General features: G+C 39.1%; 1 protein-coding gene and 1 long non-coding RNA gene across 9 annotated transcripts in view; one reads left to right on the forward strand and one right to left on the reverse strand.

Moving 5' to 3' along the window:
- Positions 1-142: 142 nt before the first annotated feature.
- LOC111243188 (carboxypeptidase B-like) lies at positions 143-8096 on the reverse strand. 5 transcript variants are annotated; one of them, XM_086977577.1, is made up of 9 exons: positions 7956-8096; positions 6866-6919; positions 5770-5932; positions 5492-5590; positions 5010-5162; positions 4655-4856; positions 3358-3463; positions 1813-1931; positions 143-1594 (listed from the first exon to the last, which is right to left on the reverse strand). In XM_086977577.1, exons 1-9 carry the CDS (start codon positions 8021-8023, stop codon positions 1404-1406), a joined length of 1155 nt encoding a protein of 384 aa, XP_086833703.1. In that variant the 5' UTR covers positions 8024-8096; the 3' UTR covers positions 143-1403. The 5 variants fall into 5 exon arrangements, with proteins under 5 accessions (XP_086833703.1, XP_086833704.1, XP_022644119.1 ...); XM_022788384.2 differs by having other exon boundaries at positions 774-1594; positions 1813-2024; XM_086977578.1 differs by lacking the exon at positions 5492-5590 and having other exon boundaries at positions 1813-2024.
- The window catches only part of LOC111255623 (uncharacterized), a 69964-nt gene continuing 58564 nt past the window's right edge, over positions 1474-12873 (forward strand). For 3 of the 4 annotated variants that reach the window (XR_015319191.1, XR_002675581.2, XR_002675580.2), the window contains exons 1-3: positions 1474-1612; positions 5029-8286; positions 10643-10864. This is a non-coding gene — a long non-coding RNA (uncharacterized LOC111255623). Of the gene's footprint in view, positions 1613-5028; positions 8287-9251; positions 9642-10642; positions 10865-12873 lie in introns of those variants that run through there. The other variant, XR_015319193.1, reaches the window with a different exon arrangement.

Genomic DNA, 12873 nt, shown 5'->3' on the forward strand with positions numbered 1-12873 from the left:
AGTAACACTGGTAACAAGCGAGTAAAAGTCGTAATTATGGAAATAACGTCAGGTGGGAAGAATGACGCGCCTAGTTCGGCAACAATAGGGTCATAAAAATGTGAGAATAACTAAGTAGCGCTTTCAAAAAATACCATTGTAATGCAGTAATAATAATAATTTACGAAGAAGATCTCTGTTTACTGTGATTGAAATATTTACACAGTGTTTGAGGAGTATTACTTCGTATGTTCATTAGATGAACTATGTTCTGCGGCGTTGCTCGCACCTGTTTTTGAGCTCCGCTCTTCTTCTGATTTCTGAACCTCTATGACCTTTTCATTTTCGTTAGGAAGAAATATCAACATGATAAAAGGCCCACGTCGAACGTTGCGTGTACCTAATCCAAGCATTATAATTAGTGAAACCTCCCAAGCCTTCACTTATTCAAGGTAATTTCTCTTTATTCCGTGAGTTTTTGTTTTACGGAGTGCTTATATCACACACGGTAGATGCGGCCGATTCAACAGTAACAATGTACATTTGCTCAAATTATAGAACTAGGCTTCGATACTTTAACACGTTTCTATTCTTTGAATGTTCTATTTTATGTGGTTACTAATTATGACTAAACTGACATATAAGCGTCGTATATTAGCACCCTAGTACCTTCAAGAACGCGTTTGTCAAGAACGACAACTCAAGAGGACAGCCATGACGAACGATATTTGCTATGATTAAACGACTGAGCTTACTCTCTGCCCACACACTATACCAGGTGAAATATCCTCGACTAGCTTTCAATGTTTTTTATTATACCATTATTTCATAGAAGAGGCTCATCCAAGGCTCATTGACATATCAAAATCGAATAGAAGTCCTATACGGCCCGCAACCTTAACGGCATTCGCCAATTTCCCTTTTGCCTTAACCCATACAGCAAATCTAGCTCCGGAAACAGCGGAGACATTTTGTATCCTGTCGAGATCATAGAAACCTTCTGATTAACAAATAGTAAACGTTTAGTCATCGCGAAGGTGAGTGATTCACTACCTAGAATAAATAGACTATTTTCGATAAACCTGAAGAGAAATTAAGGATTTACAGTGTGTGCAGGTATTTAGAATCGACTGAAGTAACTTGGTGCAATATGGCCAATGCCAACCGCCTACATTTGTAGGATGTAGCACTCGAAGATGACAGATTTATCCTAAATCAAATCCATAGTAAATAATACTTTATCCGACGACCTATATTAACTAGGAAAATATTTTTAGGTACAGAGAATTTAAAAACTTCTTCTGTGCTGTCGCTGTTCCACCAATTAATCAAGGTGGAATTCCGGATGAATGTTTATACGATGCTATTGAGACAAGCGACCGACGACTATACTTTCGATGCCGATGTGATATCAATTTCTACTTCTAATAGTTGAGTGTGCAATACTTGAGCCCGACCCAGAGTTCGGTGGCAGACCGAGGAATTTGCAGTTCGGAGACTGTGTACCCGAAAGTTTCTCCAACTGAACTATGCGGACCCAGTTCGATTGCAAACGAGTAGAATATCCCGGCCGAATCAAACGCCCAGTCTGTCGAGGCTCCTGGACCCGTATAGCCTGAAATGATCGTGAAAGGTATTCGAAATGCTCGATTTACATTATGACGCATATAATAACTGCTGCATGACACTAAATAGGCTTTGCTTAAATCTTGAGTGTGCTTGTGCATATGTTAGGCGTTCGACTGGCTGAGATGAAAACAAAGACTTGGTCGTTTTAATCTGCTAAATTGATAGAAGGAAAAATTTAGGTACTGTGTGTGTTCTTTCACGTACCAAGAAGCTGTGTGATATTTCCATATCTCCATTGACCGAAGCCGCCTTTAATTTTCGATATTTCGTGAACAGCCCCTCTGCTAACCCCCTCAAGGCGGCGTCGTTCTTCCAAAGACAAACTGCCATTTCGGTGACCATGAGGAAAAATCCACAGTTGGGCATATGAATGCACTGAAAAATAGAACTGAATCCGACTCTGACGTGACCGTGCCCTTTGCGTCACGATGGAGTCAGGCACAGTAACACCGAATATTGAAATGGATGACAAAATAAAAGTTTGTAACATTAAAACTGTGGTCTATTACGAAGGCAGAAGCTTGCCTCCTTCCATTTATGCTTTCCCTCTTGAACCTGATCATTGAGTTAGCGTAACTGTCGATTCTTAACGACTCACAGAGTAACCTAACCCGCACTGGCCTCCACTACACACACTCCGCCATAGTTGAAGTTCTACGTCGAACATGCAGCTTCATCAAATTGATGAAAAAACATTCGCAAAAACAGCGATCCCCATAGATCGGTCGTAATAGAATTCTGGTCATTTATTTCAAATGATAATTATAGTCGCGTGTATTGGCATATTTTCTAAACTGCTTATTTTTCCGCTTGCATCGCCCCAATTTACCAGAGGGTGAGTACTGCTTTCGATCAGAGGCTATAGTATGTGTTCTCTACGTGCGCATTGTGGAGTTCGGAACTCCAACCTTGCGGTCCACTATAGTCTACGCACGGCTTGGCCGATCTCATATCGTCATGAAACAGAAATGAACTAATGGTAAAAATCTTGAATTTTCGGGGTCGGCGTGTAGATCCCCGTCCAACGTAATCTTCTTGTCTATCTTCGTAAACAGAATTAAAACGTATTCGTTTTGAACTTTGGGATTCTTCGCTGGCGTCATTCGAACACCGCTTTTGACCTCCTGTCCTATTCATGGTTTCGTCGTTTTGGAATTTGACAACTTATTTTTTTCTATACAGGCGACGTCCCAGATTACTGATTCCCGTCTGCGACACCAATAAGTTGCCCTCTGTAAGCCTACCATTGACGTCACACCTTTTGACAGCCTTTATTGAATACACTTTTACTCAGCACCCATATAGTCGATGTAGAATAGCAAAAAAACGACAAGATACGTCTTATTTTTGCTACTATAAAGCGGCAAACCGAAGTACACACCTGTCGCCACGTTACGAGTGGTCCGAAGAATAGCGTCTCTATTATGGAGGTCGTGTGCCGAAGCTCATCGTAAAATGGTTTTGGCCATTGAATAATAAAATCCGTAAAAATAAGGCGCAACATCTCATTTCTATACCTATAGAAAAGGTTACTCACTGATAGCTTGACATATTTATTATCCCTTAGTATAGAGCTTTGTATCCATAATGTTTCTTCTGATGTAGTTACCGATCACTCGCTGATATCAAAAATACATATACCTCCTAGTGTTGTTACTTTCCAAAGCTTAAATTCAGCCTCTCAGTGTTCTATTAGAGTTACCCTCCACTTTTGTCAGGCGGTAAACAAGTCATGCTTATGATACTTACCTGCGGAGTCCTAGTATATGGTCTTTCAGGGCGCGAGTCTCGAGCTCCGAAAACGGATGACGCCCGCAATAATCTGGTCCGCATGGATCTTGAAGGTTTGCATTTTCTTATAGGATGAATAAATTAGTTAGTGCTTATCATGTGTACACTATACGGCAGAGTTCATCTATAGGTTGTGCCAACTATCTGCGTTCAGCTTCATTTCGGTTCGTCTGTGTTTGTAGACTGTTAGAACACCAAGTAATATAAATGTCAGCATCTGTCGTATGCGCTGATGGAACGCTACGGTTTGGAACAGTCTTTGTTTTCTATAAAAAATTTGCAGTCAAGATGGAAAGTCAACGGCAATGACGCCTTCACAAATATGCCACAGAATGCTGATGACACTTCTTGTTGACAGATGTCTTTTAGACGGCTGTCTAAGAAATTCGAAAAAGATCGGCCTGAGAAACTATGAATCGCACAAAAAAGTAACATTCCTGCGGTACGGAACAGTATCGATGCGCATCTAAAAGGCTCAACACAACGTCAGGCTCAAGAACTAGGTTTATCGTATAGGATCATACGACTTATTATGAGGGAAGAACTGCGTCTTCATTTCTACAGGTTTACTCAACAACGAAAGATCCAGGACCGCCATAGGGGCGGTTTGATCGCCTGTTGGGACTTAATAGCCACTCATTCAATCACACCATATTTATTTTCAGCTGAATGGTTATGATGGTAAATAAACTGATCTCATCTGAGAGCTCAGAAAGCTTAAGGATATGTGTCTCACTCAGAAGAGTCACTGTGTGGTGCTGCATTCGGTTCGTCACGCGGCCTTTTCCCTTCGAGCATGACAATGGAATGCCAACGGCAATGAAATGGCGAGCTCTGTTGTGACGTGTTATATGTCACCTCGAAATGAACATACTGGACGCAGACAGGCTTTGGTTTCAATAAGATGGTGCAACTTGTAGCACCGCACGAAAAATAATCGACCTACTACTTCAGTTCGCTTCAATAATATTGAGTGGCCGCCCGTAGTTGTTTTCCATGTTGGAGCTATTGAATCAGACACAGACTACTGACGTATCCTGTAGCTTCGGAAATAATGCCATAATATGGTGGATAATATAATATCAATGATCTTCATCGAACAACGCTTTATTCAACAAGCATCAAGGTAATGGATTAGTTTGCTAACTTAGATTTAGATCTACTTTAGAGTTACTCATTTACGAATGATTTACCACTTCTAAGTTAATTATATTTATGGATTGATTTCAAGATTCCGTTACCATTACTTACTTACCACAAAACTCGGCAGTGTCAAAGTTTCGATTAAGGTCTACGCCAGAACAGTTCGAGAAAGGGGAGCCTCCGTTTTTGTCAGCGGGTCGAAGTTTGCTTCGGTTTTTCTTCCAAAGTCGATCAACACTCATTGAGTAAGCATATCCGTCGGGATTCATGACAGGAAAAATACGCCACTCAAAATCGTCTACCATTCGACGCACCTGCTTCGGCAATTCAGGGAGAGCTGCGATTATTAATTGGTTGTAGCTTTTTTTAAGCATGTCTTCGTCTCTAAAACGTGTCTTAGTCTATCTACAGTTGAAACAATATGTTGACGAAATAACTTAAAAGTTCCGATTCAAATCTCGACTTACCTCTGTATCCTTGTCGTAGTGAGAGACAAGCTGGTGTATTACTAACAGACAAGCGGCTGGCGCAGTCCACTCGCGAGCGTGCATCCCGCATTCAACGAATACGATGGCAGGTGCCTCTGGATCTCGAGGATCGGGCCGTACCCGAGATGTAATCTGGCCAGGGATCAATAAAAACAGGTTAAGAAATTTATAATGCTTCTCCAATATTTAAAATACTACCCCAACGTAAACGTAACGGACTGTCGGTGATAGTTGGAAATCATATGGCGAACAACAGTACGCGAGCTTTCTTCGAGCGTGAGAGGCCCTGTCCTGCGCACCTAAGTCGGCAACAAGGCCTCATCTTAACAGAATGATAATGATATACAGGTATATAATTTCAGTTAAATAATATCTAGACAAATTCCGATCAATTTGAAAATTTTTACAAGCAAAACAAATACCCAATATTCCCCGTATATATATACATTAGATTAACATACCATCAATCCTAACAATGGTCGAGTTTCAAATGTAAACCCTAAATTTAACAGTGTAGCTAATTTCGACGACTCGGTAATGGCTTCGAGAAACCTGTAAATCTAAGTCAGTAAGATATGACAGTAGGGTCAAAACGTTAGTTTGATTTGACCGATTTTTTGGCCACCGTTTCCTAACAGTTTTTACTCAGGCGACGAGACTGAAAGAAAGATACATCTACTCAATCATAGATCTGGTCTTTTGCAATGATCTCTTGTTTGTTGATGGTTTCTTTGGGTACCTGGTCAATACCGTGAAACTTGTTAAGGTAAAATCCTTCTAGAAAGGGACTTTTGCTTCGGTTAAATGTTGGCAGTGTGTGCAGCTCAGGGGGACCCCACCCAATGGGGTCATGAAAAGAAGGTAGAGGTGTTGTAGAAGGTTTTATGAGCAGGTCCGGATACCTGTAATGAAAAAACGAATAAGAACGCCATACTTCATCAGCATTAAAAGCTAACGCCAAAAGTTCTGGTTCAAAGTGCAAAAAATAAGCATAACAGCCACTACATAATAGCAGCAGTTAACAATGATAGGGTTTATCAAATAAAACGCTAAGTTTGAATACAAATTGATCCCTAAACCTAGCCCATTATATATATATATATATATATATTAATATCTGAGAAGCCAAGTACACCGCTCGTGGTCAAATGAAAGTAGAACAATACTAATAGCAACTCAAATGTTATATAAATCAGGTATAACTGTCAGGTACAAATTCATCTTTACTGAGTGCTCCGTGTTGCTAACGTAGGAATATCATCACAGGGATCACACGGCACAGGGTACCTCAGTTGGGAAATGCAATAGCCTTTTTTTTACTACGTGTAACATGACGAAGTATTGTGTTTTCTTTGCATTGCCCGTAACCCAGCATTTTCATGCCTGCCTTCAATAGGAACACGTGTCTATGTATTCTATTACAACAAACACTAGTGAGAAGTTAATAAAAAAAAAAAAAAAAAAAAAAGTGAGAATACAGTTCTATCTTAGCCAGGCAAAACTAGTCGCTTGTTATTTGTTACCAAATCATACGGAACGAAGAACAGGCCGTTTCGTTACGAGCTGCGACCTTGTATAGGCGCCAAGTATAATTCAAATGATTTTAGCCACTAAATCTTTTACCTATTTGCTTGGTAGAGACGTATAGAAGTCATTTTTGCGAGCAAGAGGAAAACACGGATCCATGAAGAAAAAATATACTATTTAGTAGGATTGCCGCACTGAACAGAGTGGGGTAAAACGTAATTTTAGCGAAAGCTACAGACGAAAAATGCAAACCATAAGGTTAAATGGAAAAGGGCGCTAGGTTTGAAAGGTGAACCACCTAAAATTACCTTTCAGTGTCAACGGAGATACAGTACGTCTCATTCAGACAACACTGCGTCAGCCTGTTGAAGAAATGTAAAATAATAATAATAAACAACAGCAACAGGAAGAACAAGTACACAACAGCATCATCAACAACAACAACAATAACAACATATATTGACAATGACAACACCCGAAAATATCGACTGATCGATCCAACGACTTCAATTGATTTGTGATACAAAACAAATTGAAAGGTGAAACGCTTTTTCAGTGCTCTTCAAGAAGAAGCCATAAGATTATGTATATTTCGATATCTGTTACATTCCTATTCATATGCCACTTAATCATCAGTTAAAAAAAGAAGTATCCATCCATTCACCGATCCATCTACTGACTGGCTGAGTCCAACCGCGGGGTGCATTACTATACACTATAACAGAAAAGCGCGACCAATTAAACAAGAGACTGAGTAATGCCCTGTGGCATCTTTTCTTCGTTTGTACGTAGAACTTCGACGGCTTTATAGGGCTTATATGCTGCAGAGAAACATGTGATAGGTCCACAATAAGAGAACATTTGAGTTAAGACAATTTAATTTCCCTTGTCTTGACAAATTGTTTCCTTCCAAAGGTCGATTCAGGATAGCCAAAGGGTATCTTAAGCGCATTCGATGCAAAAAGCACACTTTATTTTTAATTAGCTATTTCTTTATCAATTCAGTTACGAAACCTCAAACGTTTGACATCAGCAACGCACTTTATTTGAACTTTTACCATTTGCAATAAGTTAGTTAGCCACAAAATCGTCTTTAATGGCGTCAAATGCGTAACTTATGAACATTGTGTTGAGTTTTCCCTAAAAACTGTTTGAAATCGCCTTATTATTATTATTTGCCCACCATTTAATGAGACGATAATGGGCAACGCTAATGTTTGAATCATAGTCCCCCACTCGCCGGGGCTTCTGGGTAACAACAGCAGCGTAACAATCGTTTCGACTGTTCAGATGTCCTATTTGCTTGACTGTGATAATTTGATGCTGTTAGCCCCTTTAAACATTCTGTGTAAAAAAAAACACCATCAGATAGTCAACTAATAGATTACTCTTTCTCACCTATGGGACGTGTTGCCCATGTGGACGAGCGTGCTGACCAGGTGTGTAGCGACAAAGGTTGGAAACATTTTTTTTAGGGATACCGCTATAGATGAAGATTGATCTCATTAATGTCGGTTCTACAAATTTTCGTCTAGCTTGGAGTCCTTTTGTATCCGCGACAGATATCTTTGTAATTTCTATTTTCGCTTTTTTCGTTGACACCGATGTACCGGAGATGCCGTCATCGAGCGCGTCGTCAACTCATGCCTGTGAAAGAGACGTTAACAGGCCAAATCTTTGCGGTCACTTGCCAGTTGTTAGGTATCGAACCTAGGATACACGTGCAAATGTAAGTAACAGCATATTGATTTGCGCCGTAGTATGCATAAGTATTATTAAGTAATATTCGCTATAAGTATCACAGATTTGACTAGCAAATTTAAACTCTCTTAACGCAGGTAAATAATAGGAACTTTAAATTACCCAATGTTCAAACTCATTGCTTCAAAACTATACTCAAACTTTTTACGTTCGCTAGGCACGTGGCACGTATATGTAGGCATGTACCATGGAATTTAAGATAAACTATGCTGCTCCATTCTCTTTTTTGTAAATATAAAACAAAAAAATAAAATAAATTACTAATCATAGTAATAATAACAGTGAATCGAAAGCTAGCGTACCAGGTCATTGGATGCGTGGCCTTGATTCGGCCACGTTAAAGAAACTAGTAAGCAATGCAAAAGGCATCCCTTCTAATAGTATTCTCCGGAAATAGACCTTAAAGCTCTAGAACAAATGAACTAGAGTAAAATAATAATAATAATAATAATATACTTAACGTAAATATATTACAGAGTGGAACTATACATTGTATAGAGTGCGCTTTACAATGAGGTAATGGACAATCGACAATAAACTCTAATACGCTACAGCTGAGATTTCCGCCTTAAAAGTGCAGAACTATTAACTTAAACGGCGTGACACAGCCGTTAACTTTAATAGAACAGATAGAGATATGCGTTTAGCAGGTTCAATATATTAAAGATCAATTATAATACTAGCAATAGCTAGAGCAATATGTCTGAAGGCGTCAAGTGTGTAACTTTAGGAAAAGCAAGAAAAAATTGAATCACATAATCCTTACCGAATAGGTTAGTTTCTGCCACGTCCTGATCAGGACGAAGACAAACTATGATCAAGGGACGGTTTCTAGTCGAATGGCTAGCCTTGTTTTCTGTTTTATAGCTTAACTTTAATTTACAGATCTTAAGAGGTCCTCATTCAAATTCCGTTCGCGTTGCTTCTTCAGCTCCTTTTCTTCGTAAATATTTTAGTCGGGTCCTTTCGCCCCCTCCTCTTTAGTGGCCTTCCTGGCGCGTCTTTTCAATTACGTGTTTATGCCGTGCGCTGGTCACCTTGTTAGAAAAATGGATTCAATTAAAACATGGTTGTCACTCAGCATGGTTTTTATTCTATATTCGTTATCGTAAATATGTTAAAAAAATGTGCTTTATGTGATTGAATTTGTGCCCCACTAAGTCATTCAGTATGACTATGAAGTTGTTTTTTGAAATTTTGTGTGTTTCATGTTAGAGGCTTGAATGTAGCCCTAGGCGCCAACAAAAAGTTAAGAAATCGATATTTTCTACATACATCGCTAGAAGTGCGGCACTGCAATGCGTTTCAACTAAATTCAATAAGGTGATCAATAAGGTTGGAGGATATTTTAAGCTTCAGCTGGGGGCGACCGTATCGTCTTTAAGAACAGTCAGTAGTTTAATGGGGCGAAAATTGAAATGTTTCGTAACTCACAATTTGCGATTAGAACAAATTTCACAAAAAGCAATCATTGTTGTTAAATATTTTAAAAAATAACACCTTAATTTTGCCAAAATAACCGATACGAATCGACAACTGGACGTTAGCTGTTAAAATTACTTCTCAAATCTACAACGCTGTAATCTCGTGCAAAACATTCTATCAGCGTAATAATAGAGACATACCTTCGCGTGGACCCTAAAAAAATTAGGACATAGGTGTTGGCCATTCTCTTTTTCCAGTTGTTTTTTTTCAGCTTTTATTAGTCCGCTACTTGTTCATCATTTCTATGATCGGCTTCGTCACAGAAATGCTACACACTAAAGATAACGAGAAACGGATCTGTACGTTAATATTAGTCGGAAATAGAGTGGGTAGCCCCAAAACATAGGCCTTAGCACTGAGCTACGCCAGATCCCTATCCGAAAAAGACCACCGTTTGCATTTGATAGGACTCGGAGGATCTTATGCATTCGGAAATGCTTGCGGACCAGTTGCGTCGACTGAACGAGGCCAGCCAACATAAAAGAGCCGATATACTAAGCAAATTTTTTATTTTTTTTTGTTCACAACAATAGACGCCAGGCAGCGTGCCGCAAACATTGTAAAAGACGAGAACCTGAGTGGAAAGCTCTTCTGGGTCAATTTCACTCCCCAGGCCTCAGGCTTATGCACTGCCACTTTTTCCAGACACTGGCGAATGGAGCTAGTTTCATGACCGGACTAGATGAGTTCTCCAATCCATTTTCTGATGGAAAAGGATTAAATTAACTCGTTGAGAGATAAGTGGGAGTCATGAAAAGTGATACGGATGTAACTACATGCAACTTATATTACAGACAAGTGCGTGCAACAATAAAGTCGTCTTTATTGGATCTACTCAGGTACGCATTTGGGATCCGCATTTCCAACACAGGCACTATCAGCCGGAACCACGCCGTGTCATCAGTGGTACTGCGTTGACGCTTAAGCGCCATCGCGTTGCAGTTCCGCAGCAAAGCACAAGTGGAGTTACACAGGGTTGCAAGAAGACATTTTCCCGGCATCATCTCGAATCGGCGAATTAGCGCTCTATATTAAATGAAGCCATGATATCTAACATTTGGGTAAGTTCCTTCTAGTCGTGTTGAACGCATAGGGATCCTCGGGCCTAAATTTCAACGACCAGATTTTACTACCTACGTAACTAGATAGGTAACATAATAATAAACAGTACACACTTAAGGGACATTCATTATTAACTTTATTTTTCTGATTTTTTTTTCTGCTATACTCTTTTTCATTGAATGATCATCTTCATTTTAATTTATCTTAATATTATATTACTTATATAGTCTCGACACTGTCATTTCATAATATAATATATAGACTGTTGTATCCGCAATAAGACATCATGACAAACATATAATAATGGTAATCATATGTGCATCGTTACCTAACTACAGACATTTTGTTTTTGCCTTCTTTGTTATATTGTCCGTGTGAAGTATTGACGTTTGACAATCGCCACTTTATCAATAAAACGAACTCCGACCTTTCGTTCTTCAACGACTTCTGACTTCCACCTTTTTTTTTTTTTGTAGCAGAGTATGGGACTTTGGTCCTTCAATCCTAAATATAATGGTATTCTCCTCCACAAACATTAGACGTAATTAGAAATTGGTTTGCAGCACAGCTCCCTCTTATGTCCAATGTGTGGCTATAGACACTTACGTGCGTCTTGTTGTCTACGAATCTACACACTAAATGTCACGTTTGTGTGCGAACCTTCGTATTTTGATTTGACAAATCCCGAACCCTAGGAAAGCGTTAGAATACAATCTAGCTTGCGTTTCGTACCTCTTTATGCTATCTATCACAGGAGTTCGGGCATCCTGATGTAATTGCAGTCAATGTCTCTCTGTTCATGTTTATATGCCTGTGTATCTTTTCGTCCCCTTCTACAAACTGCTCCACACGTAATTAATCATCATCACCGTCATTAGGGACATCTTTGTTTTCGTTACTACTATTATATAATAATTATAATCATAACTAATAGAGATTTGAGATGGCATCACGGTTATCAGACGCGAGATACACGGAGTGTACTTGTTTACGCTGACGACGTGTCTATAGAACAGCGAAAGGCTCTCATAGAGTAAGTATAGGGAGTAAACATACTCGCATTTCGTCAATATCATATTTATGTCATCTTCTATATTCATTTATATTTATATAGCAAATAGTATTTTTTTTTTATACTCATTATCGTCGTTTCATCACCGCATACGTCATCAAAAAATAAACACCTTAAGTCATATTATGTATTTGTAGATGTGTATATATATATATATATTTTAGACTGTAACCGGGGAAATTTAGTGTCTTGTTTCTCTCTCACACATGAGCTCTGCGAGTGGGGTAGATGTCGGGGGGGGTCCACCTTTTTTTTTTTTTGTAGCAGAGTATGGGACTTTGGTCCTTCAATCCTAAATATAATGGTATTCTCCTCCACAAACATTAGACGTAATTAGAAATTGGTTTGCAGCACAGCTCCCTCTTATGTCCAATGTGTGGCTATAGACACTTACGTGCGTCTTGTTGTCTACGAATCTACACACTAAATGTCACGTTTGTGTGCGAACCTTCGTATTTTGATTTGACAAATCCCGAACCCTAGGAAAGCGTTAGAATACAATCTAGCTTGCGTTTCGTACCTCTTTATGCTATCTATCACAGGAGTTCGGGCATCCTGATGTAATTGCAGTCAATGTCTCTCTGTTCATGTTTATATGCCTGTGTATCTTTTCGTCCCCTTCTACAAACTGCTCCACACGTAATTAATCATCATCACCGTCATTAGGGACATCTTTGTTTTCGTTACTACTATTATATAATAATTATAATCATAACTAATAGAGATTTGAGATGGCATCACGGTTATCAGACGCGAGATACACGGAGTGTACTTGTTTACGCTGACGACGTGTCTATAGAACAGCGAAAGGCTCTCATAGAGTAAGTATAGGGAGTAAACATACTCGCATTTCGTCAATATCATATTTATGTCATCTTCTATATTCATTTATATTTATATAGCAAATAGTATTTTTTTTTTATACTCATTATCGTC

This window comes from Varroa destructor, unplaced genomic scaffold, assembly GCF_002443255.2.
Source record: "Varroa destructor unplaced genomic scaffold, Vdes_3.0 BEIS01000001.1, whole genome shotgun sequence".
NCBI lineage: Eukaryota > Metazoa > Arthropoda > Arachnida > Mesostigmata > Varroidae > Varroa > Varroa destructor.